This window comes from Trachurus japonicus, chromosome 20, assembly GCF_045865225.1.
Source record: "Trachurus japonicus isolate A0001 chromosome 20, Traja_1.0".
Taxonomy (NCBI): Eukaryota; Metazoa; Chordata; class Actinopteri; order Carangiformes; family Carangidae; genus Trachurus; species Trachurus japonicus.
Genome location: NC_140926.1, coordinates 25,062,851 through 25,081,760, shown reverse-complemented (window position 1 = coordinate 25,081,760; position 18,910 = coordinate 25,062,851). Strand labels below are relative to the sequence as shown.

Genomic DNA, 18,910 nt, shown 5'->3' with positions numbered 1-18,910 from the left:
GTCTGTCTCCACCTGTCTGTTTGTTTGTGTCTGTTCATCTGTCTGTTTGTCCATTCGTCCGTCTGTGCAACTGTCTATTCACCTGTCTGTCTGTTCACCTGTCTCTCTGCTGTTCGCCCGTCTCTCTGCTGTTCACCTGTCTCTCTGCTGTTCACCTGTCTCTTTGTTCACCTGTCTCTCTGCTGTTCACCCATCTCTCTGCTGTTCATCTGTCTCTCTGCTGTTCACCTGTCTCTTTGTTCACCTGTCTCTCTGCTGTTCACCCGTCTCTCTGCTGTTCACCTGTCTCTTTGTTCACCTGTCTCTCTGCTGTTCACCTGTCTCTCTGCTGTTCACCCGTCCGTCTGTTCATCTGTCTCTCTGCTGTTCACCTGTCTGTCTGCTGTTCACCTGTCTGTCTGCTGTTCACCTGTCTGTCTGCTGTTCACCTGTCTGTCTGTTCGCCTGTCCCTCTGCTGTTCACCTGTCTTCTCTGCTGTTCACCTGTCTGTCTGTTCACCTGTCTGTCTGCTGTTCACCTATCTGTCTGTTCACCTGTCTGCCTGTTCACCTGTCTCTCTGCTGTTCACCTGTCTCTCTGTTCACCTGTCTCTCTGCTGTTCACCTGTCTGTCTGCTGTTCACCTGTCTGTCTGCTGTTCACCTGTCTCTCTGCTGTTCACCTGTCTCTCTGTTCACCTGTCTCTCTGCTGTTCACCTGTCTCTCTGCTGTTCACCTGTCTCTCTGTTCACCTGTCTCTATGCTGTTCACCTGTCTCTCTCTTCACCTGTCTCTCTGCTGTTCACCTGTCTCTCTGTTCACCTGTCTCTATGCTGTTCACCTGTCTCTCTGCTGTTCACCTGTCTGTCTGCTGTTTACCTGTCTCTCTGTTCACCTGTCTCTATGCTGTTCACCTGTCTCTCTGCTGTTCACCTGTCTCTCTGTTCACCTGTCTCTATGCTGTTCACCTGTCTCTCTGCTGTTCACCTGTCTGTCTGCTGTTTACCTGTCTGTCTGTTCACCTGTCTCTCTGCTGTTCACCTGTCTTCTCTGCTGTTCACCCGTCTCTCTGCTGTTCACCCGTCTCTCTGCTGTTCACCTGTCTCTCTGCTGTTCACTTGTCTCTCTGTTCACCTGTCTCTCTGCTGTTCACCTGTCTGTCTGCTGTTTACCTGTCTGTCTGTTCACCTGTCTCTCTGCTGTTCATCTGTCTTCTCTGCTGTTCACCTGTCTTTCTGTTCACCTGTCCCTCTGCTGTTCACCTGTCTTCTCTGCTGTTCACCCGTCTCTCTGCTGTTCACCCGTCTCTCTGCTGTTCACCTGTCTCTCTGCTGTTCACCTGTCTCTCTGTTCACCTGTCTCTCTGTTCACCTGTCTCTCTGCTGTTCACCTGTCTGTCTGTTCACCTGTCTCTCTGCTGTTCACCTGTCTCTCTGTTCACCTGTCTCTCTGCTGTTCACCTGTCTGTCTGCTGTTTACCTGTCTGTCTGTTCACCTGTCTCTCTGCTGTTCACCTGTCTCTCTGCTGTTCATCTGTCTTCTCTGCTGTTCACCTGTCTTTCTGTTCACCTGTCCCTCTGCTGTTCACCTGTCTCTCTGCTGTTCACCTGTCTCTCTGTTCACCTGTCTCTCTGCTGTTCACCTGTCTCTCTGTTCACCTGTCTCTCTGCTGTTCACCTGTCTTCTCTGCTGTTCACCTGTCTGTCTGTTCACCTGTCTCTCTGCTGTTCACCTGTCTGTCTGTTCACCTGTCTCTCTGCTGTTCACCTGTCTGTCTGTTCACCTGTCTCTCTGCTGTTCACCTTTCTGTCTGTTCACCTGTCTGTCAGACCAATGATCACAGTATGTTTATTTTAAAGTTCGGTCATTTCAGAATAAAATAATTATTTAAACATCCAAAACAGGAAGTGACCTTTACTCTGAAAAAGGAGCCCAGACTGGGCAGAATGGTAATCCTGGTGATTCTGATGGTAGCTACTGGTCAGACTAGTCAGACTGCTGTTAATGAGTGTGAAGAATGATCCAGAAGTTTGTTGTTCTGCTTTTGTTTAAAACATGTAATTAACATTTCCCTGTTGTCATGGTAACATCTGGTTAGTGATTGTGTTGTCAGAAGCAGCTGTTTCCTCCTCCCTCACTCCTCAGATTAACGATCGAATGAAATTCAATGATTGATTGTTAATTCATAAAGTGTGAAGAGGATTATGACCAGTTTACATGAAAAGACAACCTGGCCTTTCAAAATAAATGTCAGGAAATCAATCTGAGTTTCCAAAGTAAAGTTTGTTTTTTCTTGTGGTTTTACTCATTTGGATCAGTTTAGCTCCTGATTGATCGCTGATTGATTATTGATGTTTAACTGCTGAGGCAGTAAGTTAGGCTAACAGGCATCCACCTGAGTGCCACACTGATGACTGTTATCTCCCTGATCCCTCCATGCTTCCCCTTTACTAATTAATCTGATTGGACAGCTTAACGAGGTAAGACGCCTTCTTGGTTTTCAGACTGTTAACATCCTGTGTTCATGTCAAATAGATTAGAGACTAGATGGTGGCTACCCGCCAGCACACACATACACACACACACACACACACACACACACACACACACACACACACACACTCTCTCCCATTAGCAGTATAGCACAGATGTGACCCAGCCCCAGTTTGTGCTCTCAGCATTTCGCTCACGTCACAGAGGAATCATTGTGATTCTTTGAAAGATAAAAACCCTGAAGGTCATTCAAAGTCACTTCCTTTATAAAAAATCCTCAAAGACTCCTCTAACCATAAGGATGGAATTGTTCTGCAACAACAAAATAGATTTGAACACTCTAGTTTAGACTGTGACAGATTTTTTTTTTTCAACCCAGTGTTCAGAGGAGTGTTTAAGGATTTATGACACCACTTCAGGAAGTGGTTTGAAATCTCTCCATGTGTGTGTCTGTCTGTCTGTCTGTCTGTCTGTCTGTCAAAGGAGAGGAAGGTTCCTGCTGTTTGTGAGGAGCAAACTGGGGCTTCAGCATGCTCCTGCTGGCAGGTGTTTCATCCACTCAGGAAGTGGACCACCTCCATTTACTGAGGTCAACAGTGAGGAATGACCCAGCTCAGAAAACACACTGACCTGACCCACAGTCAGAGACCTGAGACTGGAGCACAGAGAAAAACCTGTTCCCACTGAGAGTGGAACTGCACTATTATACAGCATTGCATTATGGGCTGTTTTGTAGCCTGTTGCTAGGCCAGCCAGGGTTGTGAGAGTGTTTCAGAGTTAATCAGCCTTTAGTGTGCACCCATTCATCGTCATATCATCACCTATCCATACATCTATACATCCGTGCACACCTTCATTAACATCCCTCCATACCGTCATTCATTCATCCATCTATCCATCTATCTATGCATACATCACCCTCATCATTCATCTATCTCTTGGGCCACATATGCCTTCATCCACCCATCCATCCCCTCATCCATACACCTCCTCTTCCATCCATCCACAGCAACAAAGGGTCAAAACAACAACAAACAGCTGTGAAGAGTGAAACTATGACAGATTGATACACAATGTGAACCTGCCTGAAAAACACAGCCTCTGACATTTGACCTTTTCAATGACAAGTGGAGGTTGTTGGTGAGTTAAGGGGACAGGCAGCGTTACCATCAGAGCCACACACACACATACACACACACACACACACACACACACACACACACACACACACTCAGAGCCACAGTGAGGTTCCTTTCTGACTTTTTTCTTTTTTTTTTCTTCCCTTTGTTCCTCACTGTCAATCATGTAGAGCTGCGTGTGTATGAATGTGTGTGTGTGCGTGTGTGTGACACTGTTCACCTCTCAGTTTGATGGATGATGGATGTCTGGAACTGTTAGACTGCTGTCACACACACACACACATCTGTGTGCAGGCATTTTAATGAGCAACCACGGAAACCTGCAGTGGATCAAAGTGTCTGTGTGTTTAGCAGATAGATAGATAGATAGATAGATAGATAGATAGATAGATAGATAGATAGATAGATAGATAGATAGATAGATAGATAGATAGATAGATAGATAGATAGATAGATAGATAGATAGATAGATAGATAGAACAAAGACTCAGAACAAGAAGGAAACACAAACATTTTTTTGATTGGTGGTTGCTAGGCCGTTGTTAGGGGAGGGGCCTAAATTCTGATGAACATTTATGCATGATTAATAAATGTTCCAATCATTTTCATTTTATGTATTCTTCTGTGAACACACCCGCTGATGTTGTGATGTAACATTAAAGAGTTTAGTGATTCTGCTTGTTTTCTAAGCACAGAGATAAACAGAGAGGAGAAGTGTTGTCTCAGCACAGAGCAGTCAGAGTAGTTTCATTCTGTTTGGGCACAGTCAAAGAACAACTATCAGTGTGTATTTAGACGCCTCCGGCTTCTCTCTGAGCTCGTTCTCATAATTGGACTTAATCATCTGCTCTGACCATAAAACTAACGCCTGTGTGTTTGTTCAGGGAGAGAAAATCAAATACATCCTCTGCATTATTCATGAAGTCATCCACTGAGTCTCATCACTCTGGATCTGCTCTCCCTTGCAACAGACTCTCTATCTTCATGTCTTTGTGTCTCTCCAGAGTTTCTTTGAGGGACAGTCAGCTCCCTGGGATTCTGCCAAAAAGGATGAGAATCGCATGAAGAATCGCTATGGAAACATCATCGCCTGTACGTATCTCCACGTTCCCACTTTGTCTGAATGAACGCAGATCTTAGAGGGTTGACTGTGTTTCTGTTCAGGAGCTTCAGCATCACTGAGCTGCTGGAGCTTAAGTCTTAATTATCAGTAGTTACATTTAAATATAAACCTTCATAATGAACATTAACGTCATGCTGGGAGAACACAACATGACAGATTTCTATGTCTATATGAATTCTCAACATGTCTCATTGTCTAGACCAAGGTTTAAGCCCCCATTCTGACTGGGATGTGTTAGTATTGACCTCTGTCTCAGTGGTCCTGGTAGGTTGTGACCTTGCACTTGACTTTAAGGCCCCAAGGCAAATCCAGGTCTGAAAGGGATAGTTCACCCAAGATTGAAATTTCACTCATTATCTACTCACCCTCATGTGGACTAAGGGCTGGGAGAAGTTTCAGAGTCCTCTGTGGCTTCTCTGAGTTACAGGGGGTCTCGGCGTAGCAGTGCATGTCCACACAGCGGTTGCAAATGGATACCAACTGTCTTCGTAACAAAAAGACACACCAAAAAACATCCAAATACCTCCATGCTGCTCGTATGTAATGTCCGTCTTGTATTGAAGCCCCGAAATGTGAAATTGTCCCGAAAAAAATTAAATAAGTCTATATTTCAAGCTTGTTTGTAGCGGAAGCTTCTCGAAGCTCCTCTTCCCGGTTCGTCCAATTGGAAATTGGATTAGACTTATTTAATTTTTTTCGGGACAATTTCACATTTCAGGGCTTCAATACAAGACGGACATTACAGACAAGCAGCATGGAGGTATTTGGATGTTTTTTGGTGTGTCTTTTTGTTACGAAGACAGTTGGTATCCATTTGCAACCATTATATGGACATGCACTGCTACGCCGAGACCCCCTGTAACTCAGAGAAGCCACGGAGGACTCTGAAACTTCTCCCAGCCCTTAGTCCACATGAGGGGGGGTAGATAATGAGTGAAATTTCAATTTTGGGTGAACTATCCCTTTAACTTCAGGACACACCCCTTTTGACCTGAAATCTGTTGTTCCCTAGACCTTGTTCCTCAGGACTTGTTCTTTGGGATTTGTTCCTTAGGCCTTCTTTTTTGGGACTTGTCCTTTAGGATCAGTTCATTAGGACTTATTCTTATCCTGTTCTGGGCAGACCTGGGTCTTCATCTGGAGTGACTAATATAATGATTGAAACAAGCAGATCTGTTTTGATGATTGTCAGAAAGGAAACAAGATGTAGTGTAGTCTATGCCCATATCATCGATTAGTTTTTATTATCTGAAGAAAAGTAGCAGAAAGAAGTGGAGAGTATTTTATTAAATATCAAACTGCACTAATGACACAGCTCTTATTGTGGACCATATTTCCATGTTGTAATTCATTGCCAGTTCTGCCCACCACTTAATAAATGAAACGCTGGACCTTGCAGTTGTTTAAATTCACGTATTAAGTTTTATTTTTTAATTTAAATGTTTCAAAAAATGTCTTCAGCCCGTGGATATTAGGACCCATGTTTTCGAGGAGAGAATGTAAAGATGAATAATGTGTGAATAAATAGACATAACTATTCAGAGACACACTCAGTCCCTGGTGATTTACAGATTCAGTTTGAATGAATGTAATTAAGTGGATATTAATTTATTATTAGATCATTTATTCAGCAGAAACTAATTAGAGGTGATTATGTTCAGCTTGGCCACAACAACAAGCAGAACAATTAACGTGTGTGTGTGTGTGTGTGTGTGTGTTAGATGACCACTCTCGTGTGCGCCTGCAGCAGGATGGAGAGAGCGGCTCCGACTACATCAATGCCAACTATGTCGATGTAAGTAACACACACAAGCACAATCACAGTTTACTTTTTTATTTTTAGTTCCTTCAACAGGCGATGTGAATGTCCCGGCTGATTTTGTTTCCATGACAACAGATGTCATCAGTCAGGGTTGGTTTGTGTCGACTGTGTAAACAAACTGTCACCCAACATCAGTAGAGCTTTGCATTGCTGTGTTTTGTTCTTTTGTTTTTTGTGAGGACCCGGTTTTAAAGCGTCTCAGTGAGGAGGCTGCTGCGTTGTGGGGATGTTTTGGACGTCCTGTCTCATAGAGGGTCAACGGGTCCCTGAGTGCAGACATGTCAGCTGAACCTCACACAGTATAGGCCCTCCATGTCGTTGTTTTGTGTCTTTGTAGCTGAATGATTGACCCTCCATCTAGAAATGTCACTTCACACAGAGGCTCTGAACAACCGGGACAGCACCCAGCCCCCCACCCCCCCACCCCCCGAGACCCTGGCTGTTTGAAGGCTCGGATTAGAGTCTGGTTTAGGTTCAGGTTTGGGTCAGAGACTGCAAATAAAGATGGAATCTCAAAGTGGGTTGTTCTGAATGCCATCACTCTTGGAACTATACAGAATGTGCAGAGTGGAAGGACACATGCTGACATGTTGGGTTGTGGCAGATATACACTTCTGTCACAGGCCTAGTCCACACAAACACGGGTATTTTTGAAACCGAACTTTTTGGGCCCCGGTTTTTTAAAAAAATCCCCATCCACACCAAAAAAATCTCTGTCCACATGAAACAGCAAAATCCGCCTCAATGCACATTCCAAGGCAGTAGGTGGCGATATCACTCCTAACAGGAAAGCAGCTGTAACTTGTACAGAGAGAGTGGAGGCTCAAACTGACCGGCACCGCAAGACGAGTCCGTGCTACTAACACACCCCGCCCGTAATCTCTTGTTTATGACAGATACGAAAATACACAAATACACACATCTAGGGGTGGGCAAAAATATCAATATGGAAATATATCGCAATACTTTATACCGCGATACGATATCGATATTCAATATTTAAATATCGATTTTTTTTTTTCAAAAAAAAAATTCAAAAAAAAAAAAAAAAGATTCTAATTTTTTTTTCAAATAATAAATCATGTTTCAGACGTAAATCCAGTACGACTTCTGCACCTCTGCTCTGCAAGGTGTCACTGTACTGCTACCTCAGACAGTGTGTTGTACATGCAAATATGTTGTTGTAACTTGCACTTGTATAAAATGGCATGGATAATTTGAATTACATTGTTTTGACTCAGTTTGTCCCATAAATTATCACTATCATCTGATGTACATACAACTCGGATTTTAAGATGCATAATGCCTTTTACATTTTTCAGTGAACTATGTAGAATATCGTAATATATCGCAATATATCGCAAAATTTGGATATCGCAATATCGTATCATATCGTGACTCAAGTATCGTGATGCGTATCGTATCGTGAGGTCCTTGGCAATACCCACCCCTACACACATCATAACGATAATCCATCGATCCACTGATTGATTATGAAAGGCTTCATTAAAAACAAAATTACAGGACGGGAGGAAGCAAAACAGTGGGGATGTGACCGCAATTTACAATTTGATAAAAGCCGATTTTCACCATATCAACATTACGTTTACATATGGTGACCTGTAGCGTAGCCAGGTAGGGGGCGGGTGGGGCGGGCGCCCCAGGCCCAGGTTCACCATACAGCAAATCTGTTTGCTTTGCTACTGTCAATTGAACCCGTCGCAGTACCCCTTGCAGCCCCCCTCTTCTTCGCTCTTTTCCTCCGCGCGCTGTTTCTGTTTGTGTGCACTGTGCAGGCTCATACAGCACCGCAAAGCACTCGCCCTGCTCATCAAGCTAGAGTTGTAACGGGCCTACCCGCGGTCGTTGGTGACCATGCGATTTTGTATTAGTGTCCGCATGTTTAGTGATTATTGATATTCACAGTAGCCATAATAGTCCACTCAGCGTCTGAGCGGTCAGCACATGATGATCCATGAGTCAGCGTCGAGAAGCTTGACGTGCTAGCAACAGTAACTAAGGGGGGTGGGGCTTTGTGAAAAATGTCCAGTTTTCCTGTCCACACATGAAGCTGAAACTGGAGTTTTCAAAAAAGTTCATCCTGGACTCCGGTTTCAAAAATACCCACGTTCGTATGGACGGCCCCATAACAAGGCCTGGTCCTCCATTATGCAGAATTTTAAGTTTTGATATAATTTAAACAAGTGAGTTATATAAAAATTCTCCCTCATACTCATGAAGAAAGAAATTAGCTGTAAACAAAACAGTTTTTGTACCAAGCTGTGAACATGTTTATGTAGATTGCTGCTTGGTTTGAGTCTAGAGAATCCTGTCAATCAGTAGGTTGGGGGTTTGAAGGCATTAAACAGAATGAGAATCTAATTTCCTCTCTCACCCAAATCCACTTCAGACCTGAATCCACTTGAATCCCTTCTTAACACCACTTGATCCAGATCCCGGAGCTCCTGATCCAGAACTCTGATCACAACAAGCTCCACACGATGATCTGATGACTCTGCTGTGTTTAATGAGCTGTGATCAGCTGATCATGTTTCACTGGAGGTCGTGAAGAGACATTACAGTGATGTGTCTTCACTCGTAATCTTTGAAGCTTCACCGTTATCATTCATTATCCACTGAGGGAACAAGTCAAGCAGAACCATGGTGAGGTTTCTACTTCCAGTCAATGATCAATAACAAACTGACAGATTTAGAAGAACTGAGGTCAGAGCAGCTGGCCTTGTTTTTCAGCCTCACATCCTTGATCCCCTTCAGACGGCTGGTCTCAGGTGTTTCACCTGTGTTGCTCTCTCCAGCACAAAGTACAACAAACAGCAGTGTTAGATATCAAGTCCAATCCAGTCAGTTTTATTTATATAGCACTTTTATGTAGAGAGCCAACAGATCCCACTAAGAGCAGCACACATCAACAGAGGCAGGAACCTGGAGCAGATATCACCTGGTGTCCTTCATTTACCTTTGTTCTCTCCTCCTCCTCAGGGATATCACAGACCTAATCACTACATCGCAACCCAAGGTAAGAAGAGGAAACACTGATAAACACCTTGTGTAATGTTCCGTGGAAATAAATGTTATACCCTCCCTTAGTCGAGCTATTAGCTATCTCCTTCTGTTGCAGCGGTGGAACAGAATCTGTGTAAGCAAATCCACTGTATAGATTTGTCTCAGGAGACAGCTCATCTGTCCTCAGAGCCATGTTCACGCCAACAGAAATATAATAACAAGACCGGCTCTATAAAATACAAATATTAATTCTTAGGTTTTGTGAGTCAGGTGCATAATACATCTATTTTACTTATGTCTTTATCCTGAAGCCGGTTTTGCTGGTTTGGTGGAATTGTACGGTTACGTTTCCATGGTTTTCAGACGTTGTCATAGTTGCGGTAAACGTATGGATCTATTAACGCTGGCTTTTAACACGGATGTCAATTTGTGTGATATCCATTGTTAAAAGCTGGTGTGATGATCCATGCGTTTAACAGATTTTCATTGAAAAAAAAAAATAAATAAATCCATGCATTTACCGCGACTACCGAAACCATGGAAACGTAAACATAAAATTCCACCGGAAGAGCAAAACCGGCAAAACAGGCTTACGTTTTTGACGTTCGGAAAAAGGTGGATAGATCCTCCTGGTCAAATATGACAATGCAATACAATTCAAAGTTGTTAGTTGAATTTTTACTTGAGTCTAAGTAGCAGAGTACAGGTCAACACATTTATGTAGCCTATTATTCTGCAAGTATAGAACCTGATATGCTGATGGAGAATGATCGCTTGTAGAATATGATACAAAGACTGTAGACAAAGTGAATCGACAAAAGGAGTCTTTATTTCTACAAGTTCACACATGGTGGTGAACAGAAGGTCCTGGTGAACCTTCTGCCTCATCTTTATCAGGTTCCGCATTAATTGGCTCTGATTGGTTTCTCCACTGTGAGGAACAATCTCACTTTTTCCAAAACAGAAAAAAGTCAATTCAACTTGGTAAAAGCTGGAGTCACAGGCACAATATTTGTATTTTAAGTGAGGTAAAAGTGGAGCTCCCAAAAATACCGAAGTAACTAGACAGCTCTAACTGTGGCTGCTGACAAAAATCAGAAGCTGAGGTTTATTGTTAGAAATTCCAGCAACTAACATGTAAAATAAAGCAGGATCTGTCTGTCTGCCTCTCTGTCTGTTTATCTCTCTGTCTGTGTCTCTGCCTGTCTGCCTGCATGTCTGTTTTTCTGCCTCTCTGCCCCTCTGTCTGTTTGTGTGTTTACTTGCCTACCTGTCTGTCTGTCTGTCTGAAAACAAAGCAGCTGGCAAACACCAATCACAGTGAGCTCCAAAACTCACCCAGAAGACAGGAGCTCATCACAGCTGATTCTAACACTTGACTTCATGTGAACTGATACGTGACAAAAACTTCTGCTGTAGCTCATAGCAACAGGAGTGATGAAGTCCCTAAAATTCATGTTGCACCATCAGTAGCCTATATTTTTGACATGTTAAAGACTGACAGTTTCTTGTGGATGCGTTCATGTCTTATGGAGAGCTAAACTCTCATGTACCCATTCATATACAAATATTTACCTGCTGATGAAAACCTGGCAACACATATGAAATATATGGAACATAGGTACCAGTTCCCATAGTCATGTGTTTCAGTTGTGATAGTGATTTTAATAAAGTTTTGAAATTAAAATGAAATTGTGAAGGTTTCAATAGAAATCTGAAGAAATACCTCTGACCTGCATTTACCTCCTTTGACCACCAGGTCATCCAAAACTCAAACCATACACTTCTTTACTTTTCATCTGACAGTTATGTTTTATGTGTGTGTGTGTGTGTGTGCTGCGTCGCTGTAAAACACTTGAGGACAGGAATGGATTAGCATGAATTAATTAGCTCGTCAAAACACAGACTGTCAACAGTGATTAAAAACATTTTCTGTGTGTGTGTGTGTTTGTACATGCGCTTAATTTGAATTAATTAAAAGAGTCATTATAATTCATGTACAGCTCTGGTGTCGCCCGCTGTCTGATGTGAAACGTGCACGGCTTTTTTTTTTTTTTTTTTTTCAGGTCCTATGCAGGAGACGGTGTACGACTTCTGGCGGATGGTTTGGCAGGAGAACACCGCTGCCATCGTCATGGTAACCAACCTGGTAGAGGTGGGGCGGGTAAGTCTCACGCGTACACACACGCACAGACACACACACGCGCTGATTGTTGTAGCCATCTGCTTGTTTTCTCCTCTCTTATGAAGTTTGGGACTTAATTTCCCAGAGTGCATCTCTCGTGTCTCATTTTTGATTATTCCACATTATTTGGAAGTTGCCGGTCTCTCGCTTTGTTCCTGTAGCCTCAAGTGAAGGATGGATACTGCATCACCTTGTATTTCATAGTGTAGCTAAAGACACTCTCTTGAACACACACACACAGGTTACTGGTAACAGCTGTGGCCAATGGGGGCGGAGCTTCTTTCTTTGATTTGCATATTTATTATGTATTCATTCAAGATACAGATCTGTGCATCTCCTAAGTTAACACATGTACTGTATGTTCAGTGTGACTCTGCACATGAACCTGGGTGTTTAAAGGGATAGTTCAACATTTCGGCAAATTGGCCTATTTCCATAATCCCTATAGTCTTAGGAGTAGGTTCATTACCTTTAATTGTCGGTGCAAGCTGTTTTTAGATCAGTGGAGCAGAGATGTGAGCTGCTCAGCTAACACAGAAATACTGTGCGCCTCGCACAGTATTTCCACGTTTCCTTCATCAAACTAAATACTGGGGCTGACCCAAAAAATTCAAAGCTTCGAAGCTTCGTTCGTTGCCATGGCAATCGATCATGAAGTCCGTGATCGATTTTTTTTTCTTTTTTCCTTTTTGACACCGGTTCTCATCGGCAATTGTTACATTTAAATGAGTATTATTTTATGTCTGCGAAGCTTCGATTATCAAAACATGATAATCGGGACAGCCCTACTAAATACACAATCCAACAACTCCAACAAGTTGTGACCTGCACATTCACCACACTATGAAATAATAACGTATAATTATGTAACATTATGACACATGAAGCAAATACTCAGAACTACTTGCACTTTTGAAATCACTCTGCTGAGCAGCCGTGTCTGGAAAACAAACAACTCCCTCTCGTAATGTTACATTATTATCTCCTAGCATGGTGAATGTGCAGGTCACAACTTGTCCACCAGAGCGTTGTGGAGTTGTTGGATTGTGTATTTGATGAGTCTGATGAGGGAAAGTCGCTGCCCTGCCGTTCTAAAAATAGCTTGCACCGACAATTAAAGATAATGAACCTACTGCTAAAACTATAGGGATTATGGCAATAGGCCAATTTGCCAAAATTATGAACTATCCCTTTAACATGAGCTTGTTACTGTGACTTCCAAATGCACATGGTTTCTATACCTGACTGACAGCATGTGTCTGCATCTCAGTCTGCAAGTGTTTAGTTCATTAAATAAATGTAAAATATCTGCAGATGATTTAACAAGTCATTTCAGCTCTGATCATTAAATATGTAACGACCTCTATAATGAATCATGTTGCCATGTTCTGTCCTGATGGTTGCCAGATGTTTCTGTAGTGCCCTCCTCAGGACACAGCGCCATCACCTCACCTCAACTACATGTCTTTTCCTCCTGAAACTAAGAGACACACACACACATACACACACACACACCTGGCGGCATGCTCAGTGTCCCAGTTCTCATTACCCAGAAGGCACCAGGGATCTGTTTCCCCTCTCCAGGAGAGCCACAGAGGGGGATTCTGGGATAGATCAGGCTTATTATCTCCCTCTGATTCTCGCCATCGCCTGATTTGTTCTCTCAGCCACCGTCCTCCGTTCACCTCGGTGGTTGCTGTGGCGACGGTGTGATTAGCTCAGCAGTAATTAGCTGTTAATGAGGGAGGGGAGGGGGCGGAGCCTCTAATGAAATTTTTGTATCAGCTGCTTTAGCTCTGTTTATGTTTCTGTTTAATTAATGACTCAATTCCTGCCTGACTGTCATGTGTGTGTGTGTGTGTGTTTGTGTGTGTGTGTGTGTGTGTGTGTAGGTGAAGTGTTGTAAGTACTGGCCTGACGACACTGAGATCTACGGTGACATGAAGGTGACGCTGATCGAGACTCAGCTGCTGTCTGAGTATGTGATCCGGACCTTCGCTGTGGAGAAGGTAACACACTCAGACACACACAGACACACTATAGCACAGCTGTGTGTGCTTCCTGGTGGGGTGTGGTATCCTGACTGGATCAGTAACACCATGTGTCTCCGGCTCAGAGAGGGGTGGCAGAGATCAGGGAGATCCGCCAGTTCCACTTCACCGGCTGGCCTGATCACGGCGTGCCTCTTCACGCCACCGGCCTGCTGGGATTCATCCGCCGCGTCAAGGCCCAGACTCCACCCACTGCTGGCCCCACGGTGGTCCACTGCAGGTACATGCCTCACACACCTGTTCACCTCTGTCCCATACGGTCACAGTGCTCACATTCATGTCAGGACATCTGAACTGAATAGGATTGAAAAGGAGGTGGTAATCAGCCCAGCGTTACAGACAGTAACAGAGTACATGATAGAAAGTTTCTCACACTTACAAAAGGAACACATTAAACAAAAGGAAAACATCTACCAGACAGGTCGATTTTGGAGCTGCTGCATGAGCTAAAGGCTGATTTGGAGCCACTCACACCGATGAGTTAGTTAAAGCAGAAGTAAGCAGAATGTTTGTGTTAATATAAGTCTTAAATAGTTCTATCTTCCGACAGCAATCACTTCTATAGAGTGTTTGGTCTGAAACACGGGTCTGTCAGTCACTCTACTCTGCTGTAAGCCGAGGAGAAAACTTTCCTTGTATCCTACAACCTTTATCCAATGAGGAGAGAGAACGGCATAAAGGGGCGGTCCTCTCTGTGTGTGCAGCCAAGGCATGTGCGTGAATGTGGTGACGTAGGGACGAGGGCGGGGACTGCTAACTCCATCTGCTGACAGGAAGTTAGTCAAAACCACCGGATCGCTTACTTCTGCTTTAATGCCGTGGCAAAATTCTTTCATCTAATCTCTTCTTTTTCTGGCATCTGGGTCACTCCAGCTGCTGTAGCAGTGTGTTTAAAGATAGATAGACAGATAGAGAGACTTTATTGTTGTCATTACGCAAGAACAACGAAATTGGTCACAATCCCAGGTGCAAAAGTATAAATACAGCAGCAATAGACAATAAATTAAAAACAATAGATTAAAAACTCTAAAAAATGTATCCCACACACATACACACACTATACATATCATTGCACATTTTACACATTCTGCACCGTTCCGCCGGCCGTGCGTCGTCCTCAGTGCGCTCCTCCCGCTCCAGTACCGGGCTGCTCAGCTCCGGGTCCGGGACCCAGAGACCTCACCTCTAGTTTCACCTCGTCTTTGATCCCCTCTTGCTCTGACTATCCGATTGTGGCCCGAGCTCTGCTCCATAGCGCTGTGCCGTAGCACACACCTCAGGTCCAGTGACTGACAGCTGACACCACCGCATTACTTTCTCTCAGATATTCTCCCACGGTTCTTCTTTACTGTAGATCAACCTCCTTTGTATTAATAAATCGGATCAAATTTCGTTCTGTGTTTGCTGCCACCCAGCTCTCCTTCCACACGATTACAACACACAAAACTGTCATTTCAACCCTGTGGTTTGCACGTGATGTTATTTAGGCAGTTACTCTTAGTAGATGACCTGCAAAACGTCGTTTTAGTAGCTTTAGAGTCATACACAGTCATTAGGCTACATTAGAAGGTCTAGTCATATTTCTGCAGTTATTTTGGCGAAAGTGATGATGATGATGATGATGAAATTCTTTATTCAGTCACATCACATAATAGCTACAAACGTTATCGACAAAATAGTGACTGAAAAGGCACAGGCAGAAGCATAATGCTTATATTAATGCCTGTCCTACATACCCCAGCATTCTTACAATATGAAAAACAAACAAGCAAACGAACAAACAAACACATATAAAAGCAAAACTACACCAGAAAAAGACTGGAACCAATAAGGTTAACAGTATTTAAATATAGAGTAGTAATTACATTTTTAAATATCAGAGAAAAAAACAAAAAAAACAACAACAAAAAACAAACAAAACAAAACAAAAAATTAAGCTACCCAGCATTCTTACAATATCAAAAACAAACAAACAAACAAACAAACATACATAAAAGCAAAACTACACCAAAAAACACCAGAACCAATAAGGTTAGCAGTATTAAAGAAAAAATTAAATATCAGAGAAAAACAAAAACAAATAAACCTTAACATTCGTAGCCTTCAAAAATTGCCCTGCATACCATTTCTTTGAAAACTGAAAATGAACTACACATTCAAAATCCAGGTTAGCGTCATTCCATAGTTTAACTCCAACAACAGATATACATCTCCTTTTAGTCTCTTTTCTCGCTTTTTGTACAACAAATTTACAAACATTTCGCAAATTATATTTTGACTCATTGTGAAGTAACTCAAAGTAATGCAAAAGTAGTGTAACGCATTAGATTTCAGAGACAGTAATATTGTAATGGTGTGGAGCAGGTGCTCAGCTACACATAAACAGTGTAGTGACAGTAAGAGAGTCCCAGGACGGGGTCTGCAGGTCTTCATCAGATTTATTGAGCTGACGCGTTTTGCGTTTTAGTAATATTGTAATGTAACTAATTACTTTCAAATGGCAGTAACTAATAATATGTAATGTATTATATTTTGGATGTAACTTGCTCAACACTGACGTGGACTGTGTGTGTGTGTGTGTGTGTGTGTGTGTGTGTGTCAGTGCGGGGGCGGGGCGTACAGGTTGTTTCATAGTGATCGACATCATGCTGGACATGGCAGAGAGAGAAGGTGTGGTCGACATCTACAACTGTGTCCGAGAGCTGAGAGCACGAAGGGTTAACATGGTCCAGACTGAGGTAAACACACACACACACACACACACACACACACATAGCTGACTCTGAGTGTCTGTTCACTGTACACATGACTAGGTGGTGTGTGAACGTGTGTGTGTGTGCAGACATGGAGTGATGATCTTCAATGTCCACTTTTTAATGTCACTCTTCCTCCTCCTCTTCATCTCCCTCCTCCTCCTCCTCCTCCTCCTCCTCCTGCTGGTGGTGGTGGTGTGTGTGTGTTGACATTAATCATTCATGAAGTGACATTTCAGCAGCTCTGCTCCTGTCAGTTAAACCTGACAATAAAGTTGTCTCCCCGTCTGTCCACCAGGAGCAGTATGTCTTCATCCATGACGCCATCTTGGAGGCGTGTCTCTGTGGCGACACCACCATCCCGGCCAATCAGCTGCGCTCGGTTTATTATGAGATGAACCGACTGGATCCTCAGACCAACTCCAGTCAGATCAAAGAGGAGTTCAGGGTAATTGATTATTGATTTGTATGGGTTTGGGGTTGTTCTGGGGTGTTGAAGTGTTAGCTTCATTAGCTGCTTCATTACTGATCTTTTTTTTTTTTTTTAATTGTAACTTTATATATGTTAATAAATGACTATTGTTGTGTTATGTTAGGTTAGGTTAGGTTAGGTTAGGTTAGGTTAGGTTAGGTTAGGTTAGGTTAGGTTAGGTTAGGTTAGGTTAGGTTAGGTTAGGTTAGGTTAGGTTAGGTTAGGTTAGGTTAGGTTAGGTTAGGTTGTGTTGTTATTTATATTAATGAACCATCAACTGTTTCCTAAATGTTAATGAATCACTAATGAAGACGTACCACCATAAATATGAAAATAATGAATTTATTTATAAAATTGATCCATTTGATGAGGAAAATAATTAAGTATTAACATTAAAGGTGTAATTATGAATAAAAAGTCATTACCGATAATAACCCATGTTGATAAATCATTACTTAGGTGTATGGAAGGTCTGTAGGTGTAAATGTTATTATAAAATTGATAAATATTAGAAAGTCAGTTCACGTCTTAAAGCTGAATTATTAAGCGGCGGTTGATGATTTATTAAACAGTAATTAAACCTTTATAACTATCATGTAGTGATTGATTATGTTGATTTTGTTGTTGTGTGGTATTGATCTGGTATTGATCGGTGTGGATCGATGTGTGTGCATGCTCAGACTCTGAACATGGTGACACCGACGCTGCGGGTGGAGGACTGCAGCATCGCTCTGTTGCCTAGAAACCACGAGAAGAACCGCTGCATGGACGTGCTGCCTCCGGACCGCTGCCTGCCGTTCCTTATCACCATCGACGGGGAGAGCTCCAACTACATCAACGCTGCGCTGATGGATGTACGTAACACACACACACACACACACACACACACACACACACACACACACACACACACACACACTCAGGGCCCGACATGAGCTTCCTCCACAGATAGACACGTAGGGCCACTTAGCGCCATGGCGACGAGGCAGGTGTGTGCAGGTGTGACATATTCAAGGGGCCAGATGTTTGTGCTGCTCTGCACTGGAGGGAAATGAAAGTAGGAACAGAGCTGAACTATATCTCTAAATGTCAGAGAGAGAGGGAGAGGGAGAGACCTTTGGTTTGTATTGGAGAGCAGTCTCAGCATCTTTATGGTTTAATGAAGGGGTCAGTCATTCACACATGCAGACACACACACATTTGTTCACTTGTGTGATGTTATTTCCTGCTGTTTGGACTGGGACTGAACTTCCATCCATGAACTCCATCTACACACTGCACTGTCAAAAGCGAGCACAGAGGATCATCAAAGACACACAACATCCAGCTCACTCCCTGCTCAAACATAAACACTGACACAAATGTCCAGACAGCATCATCACACACAGATCACGCTTTTTCACCCGGCTACAGTCAGACTTTTAGCAAACACAAAATAACCCGGGCACATGGCAACACAACATGCACCTACCTCAGTAGCACTTGGCACTTTACACCTATTTATTCTTACATTTATTTACTTATAGACATAGATCTCTGGCCTTTTTAGAAATTTTATGTCCTTGTCTTTTTTTAATCCCAGGCTTGAGCCTTTTTAAAGTGTTTTTCGTTGTGTCTTGTATGTCTTTGTGTGTTCTCTTTTGTTTCTCCACCTGACCTGGAACAACCGTACAAAAATCCCTATGTGTGTATTAGGGGTGGGAGAAAAAATCGATTCACATAAATATCGCGATATCTTTTTTGACGATTTTTAAATCGATTTTTTTTTCAAAAATCGATTTTTTTTTTCAAAAATCGATTTTTTTTTTCAAAAAAATATTTTTATTTTTTTATTTTTTATTTTTTCAAATATTGTGCAATGTGCATTTG

At 42.7% G+C, this 18,910-nt stretch overlaps 1 protein-coding gene across 7 annotated transcripts in view; it reads left to right on the top strand.

Annotated features, from left to right (window-relative positions):
- Positions 1 to 18,910, top strand: part of LOC146966996 (receptor-type tyrosine-protein phosphatase mu-like) — a 196,180-nt gene that overhangs the window by 169,510 nt on the left and 7,760 nt on the right. For all 7 annotated transcript variants that reach the window (XM_085763828.1, XM_085763832.1, XM_085763830.1 and 4 more), the window contains 9 exons: positions 4,616 to 4,703; positions 6,456 to 6,529; positions 9,557 to 9,593; positions 11,647 to 11,744; positions 13,658 to 13,774; positions 13,882 to 14,036; positions 16,419 to 16,554; positions 16,868 to 17,017; positions 17,722 to 17,895. In XM_085763828.1, the coding sequence (XP_085619954.1) occupies positions 4,616 to 4,703; positions 6,456 to 6,529; positions 9,557 to 9,593; positions 11,647 to 11,744; positions 13,658 to 13,774; positions 13,882 to 14,036; positions 16,419 to 16,554; positions 16,868 to 17,017; positions 17,722 to 17,895 (1,029 nt within the window). The remainder of the gene's footprint in view (positions 1 to 4,615; positions 4,704 to 6,455; positions 6,530 to 9,556; positions 9,594 to 11,646; positions 11,745 to 13,657; positions 13,775 to 13,881; positions 14,037 to 16,418; positions 16,555 to 16,867; positions 17,018 to 17,721; positions 17,896 to 18,910) is intronic.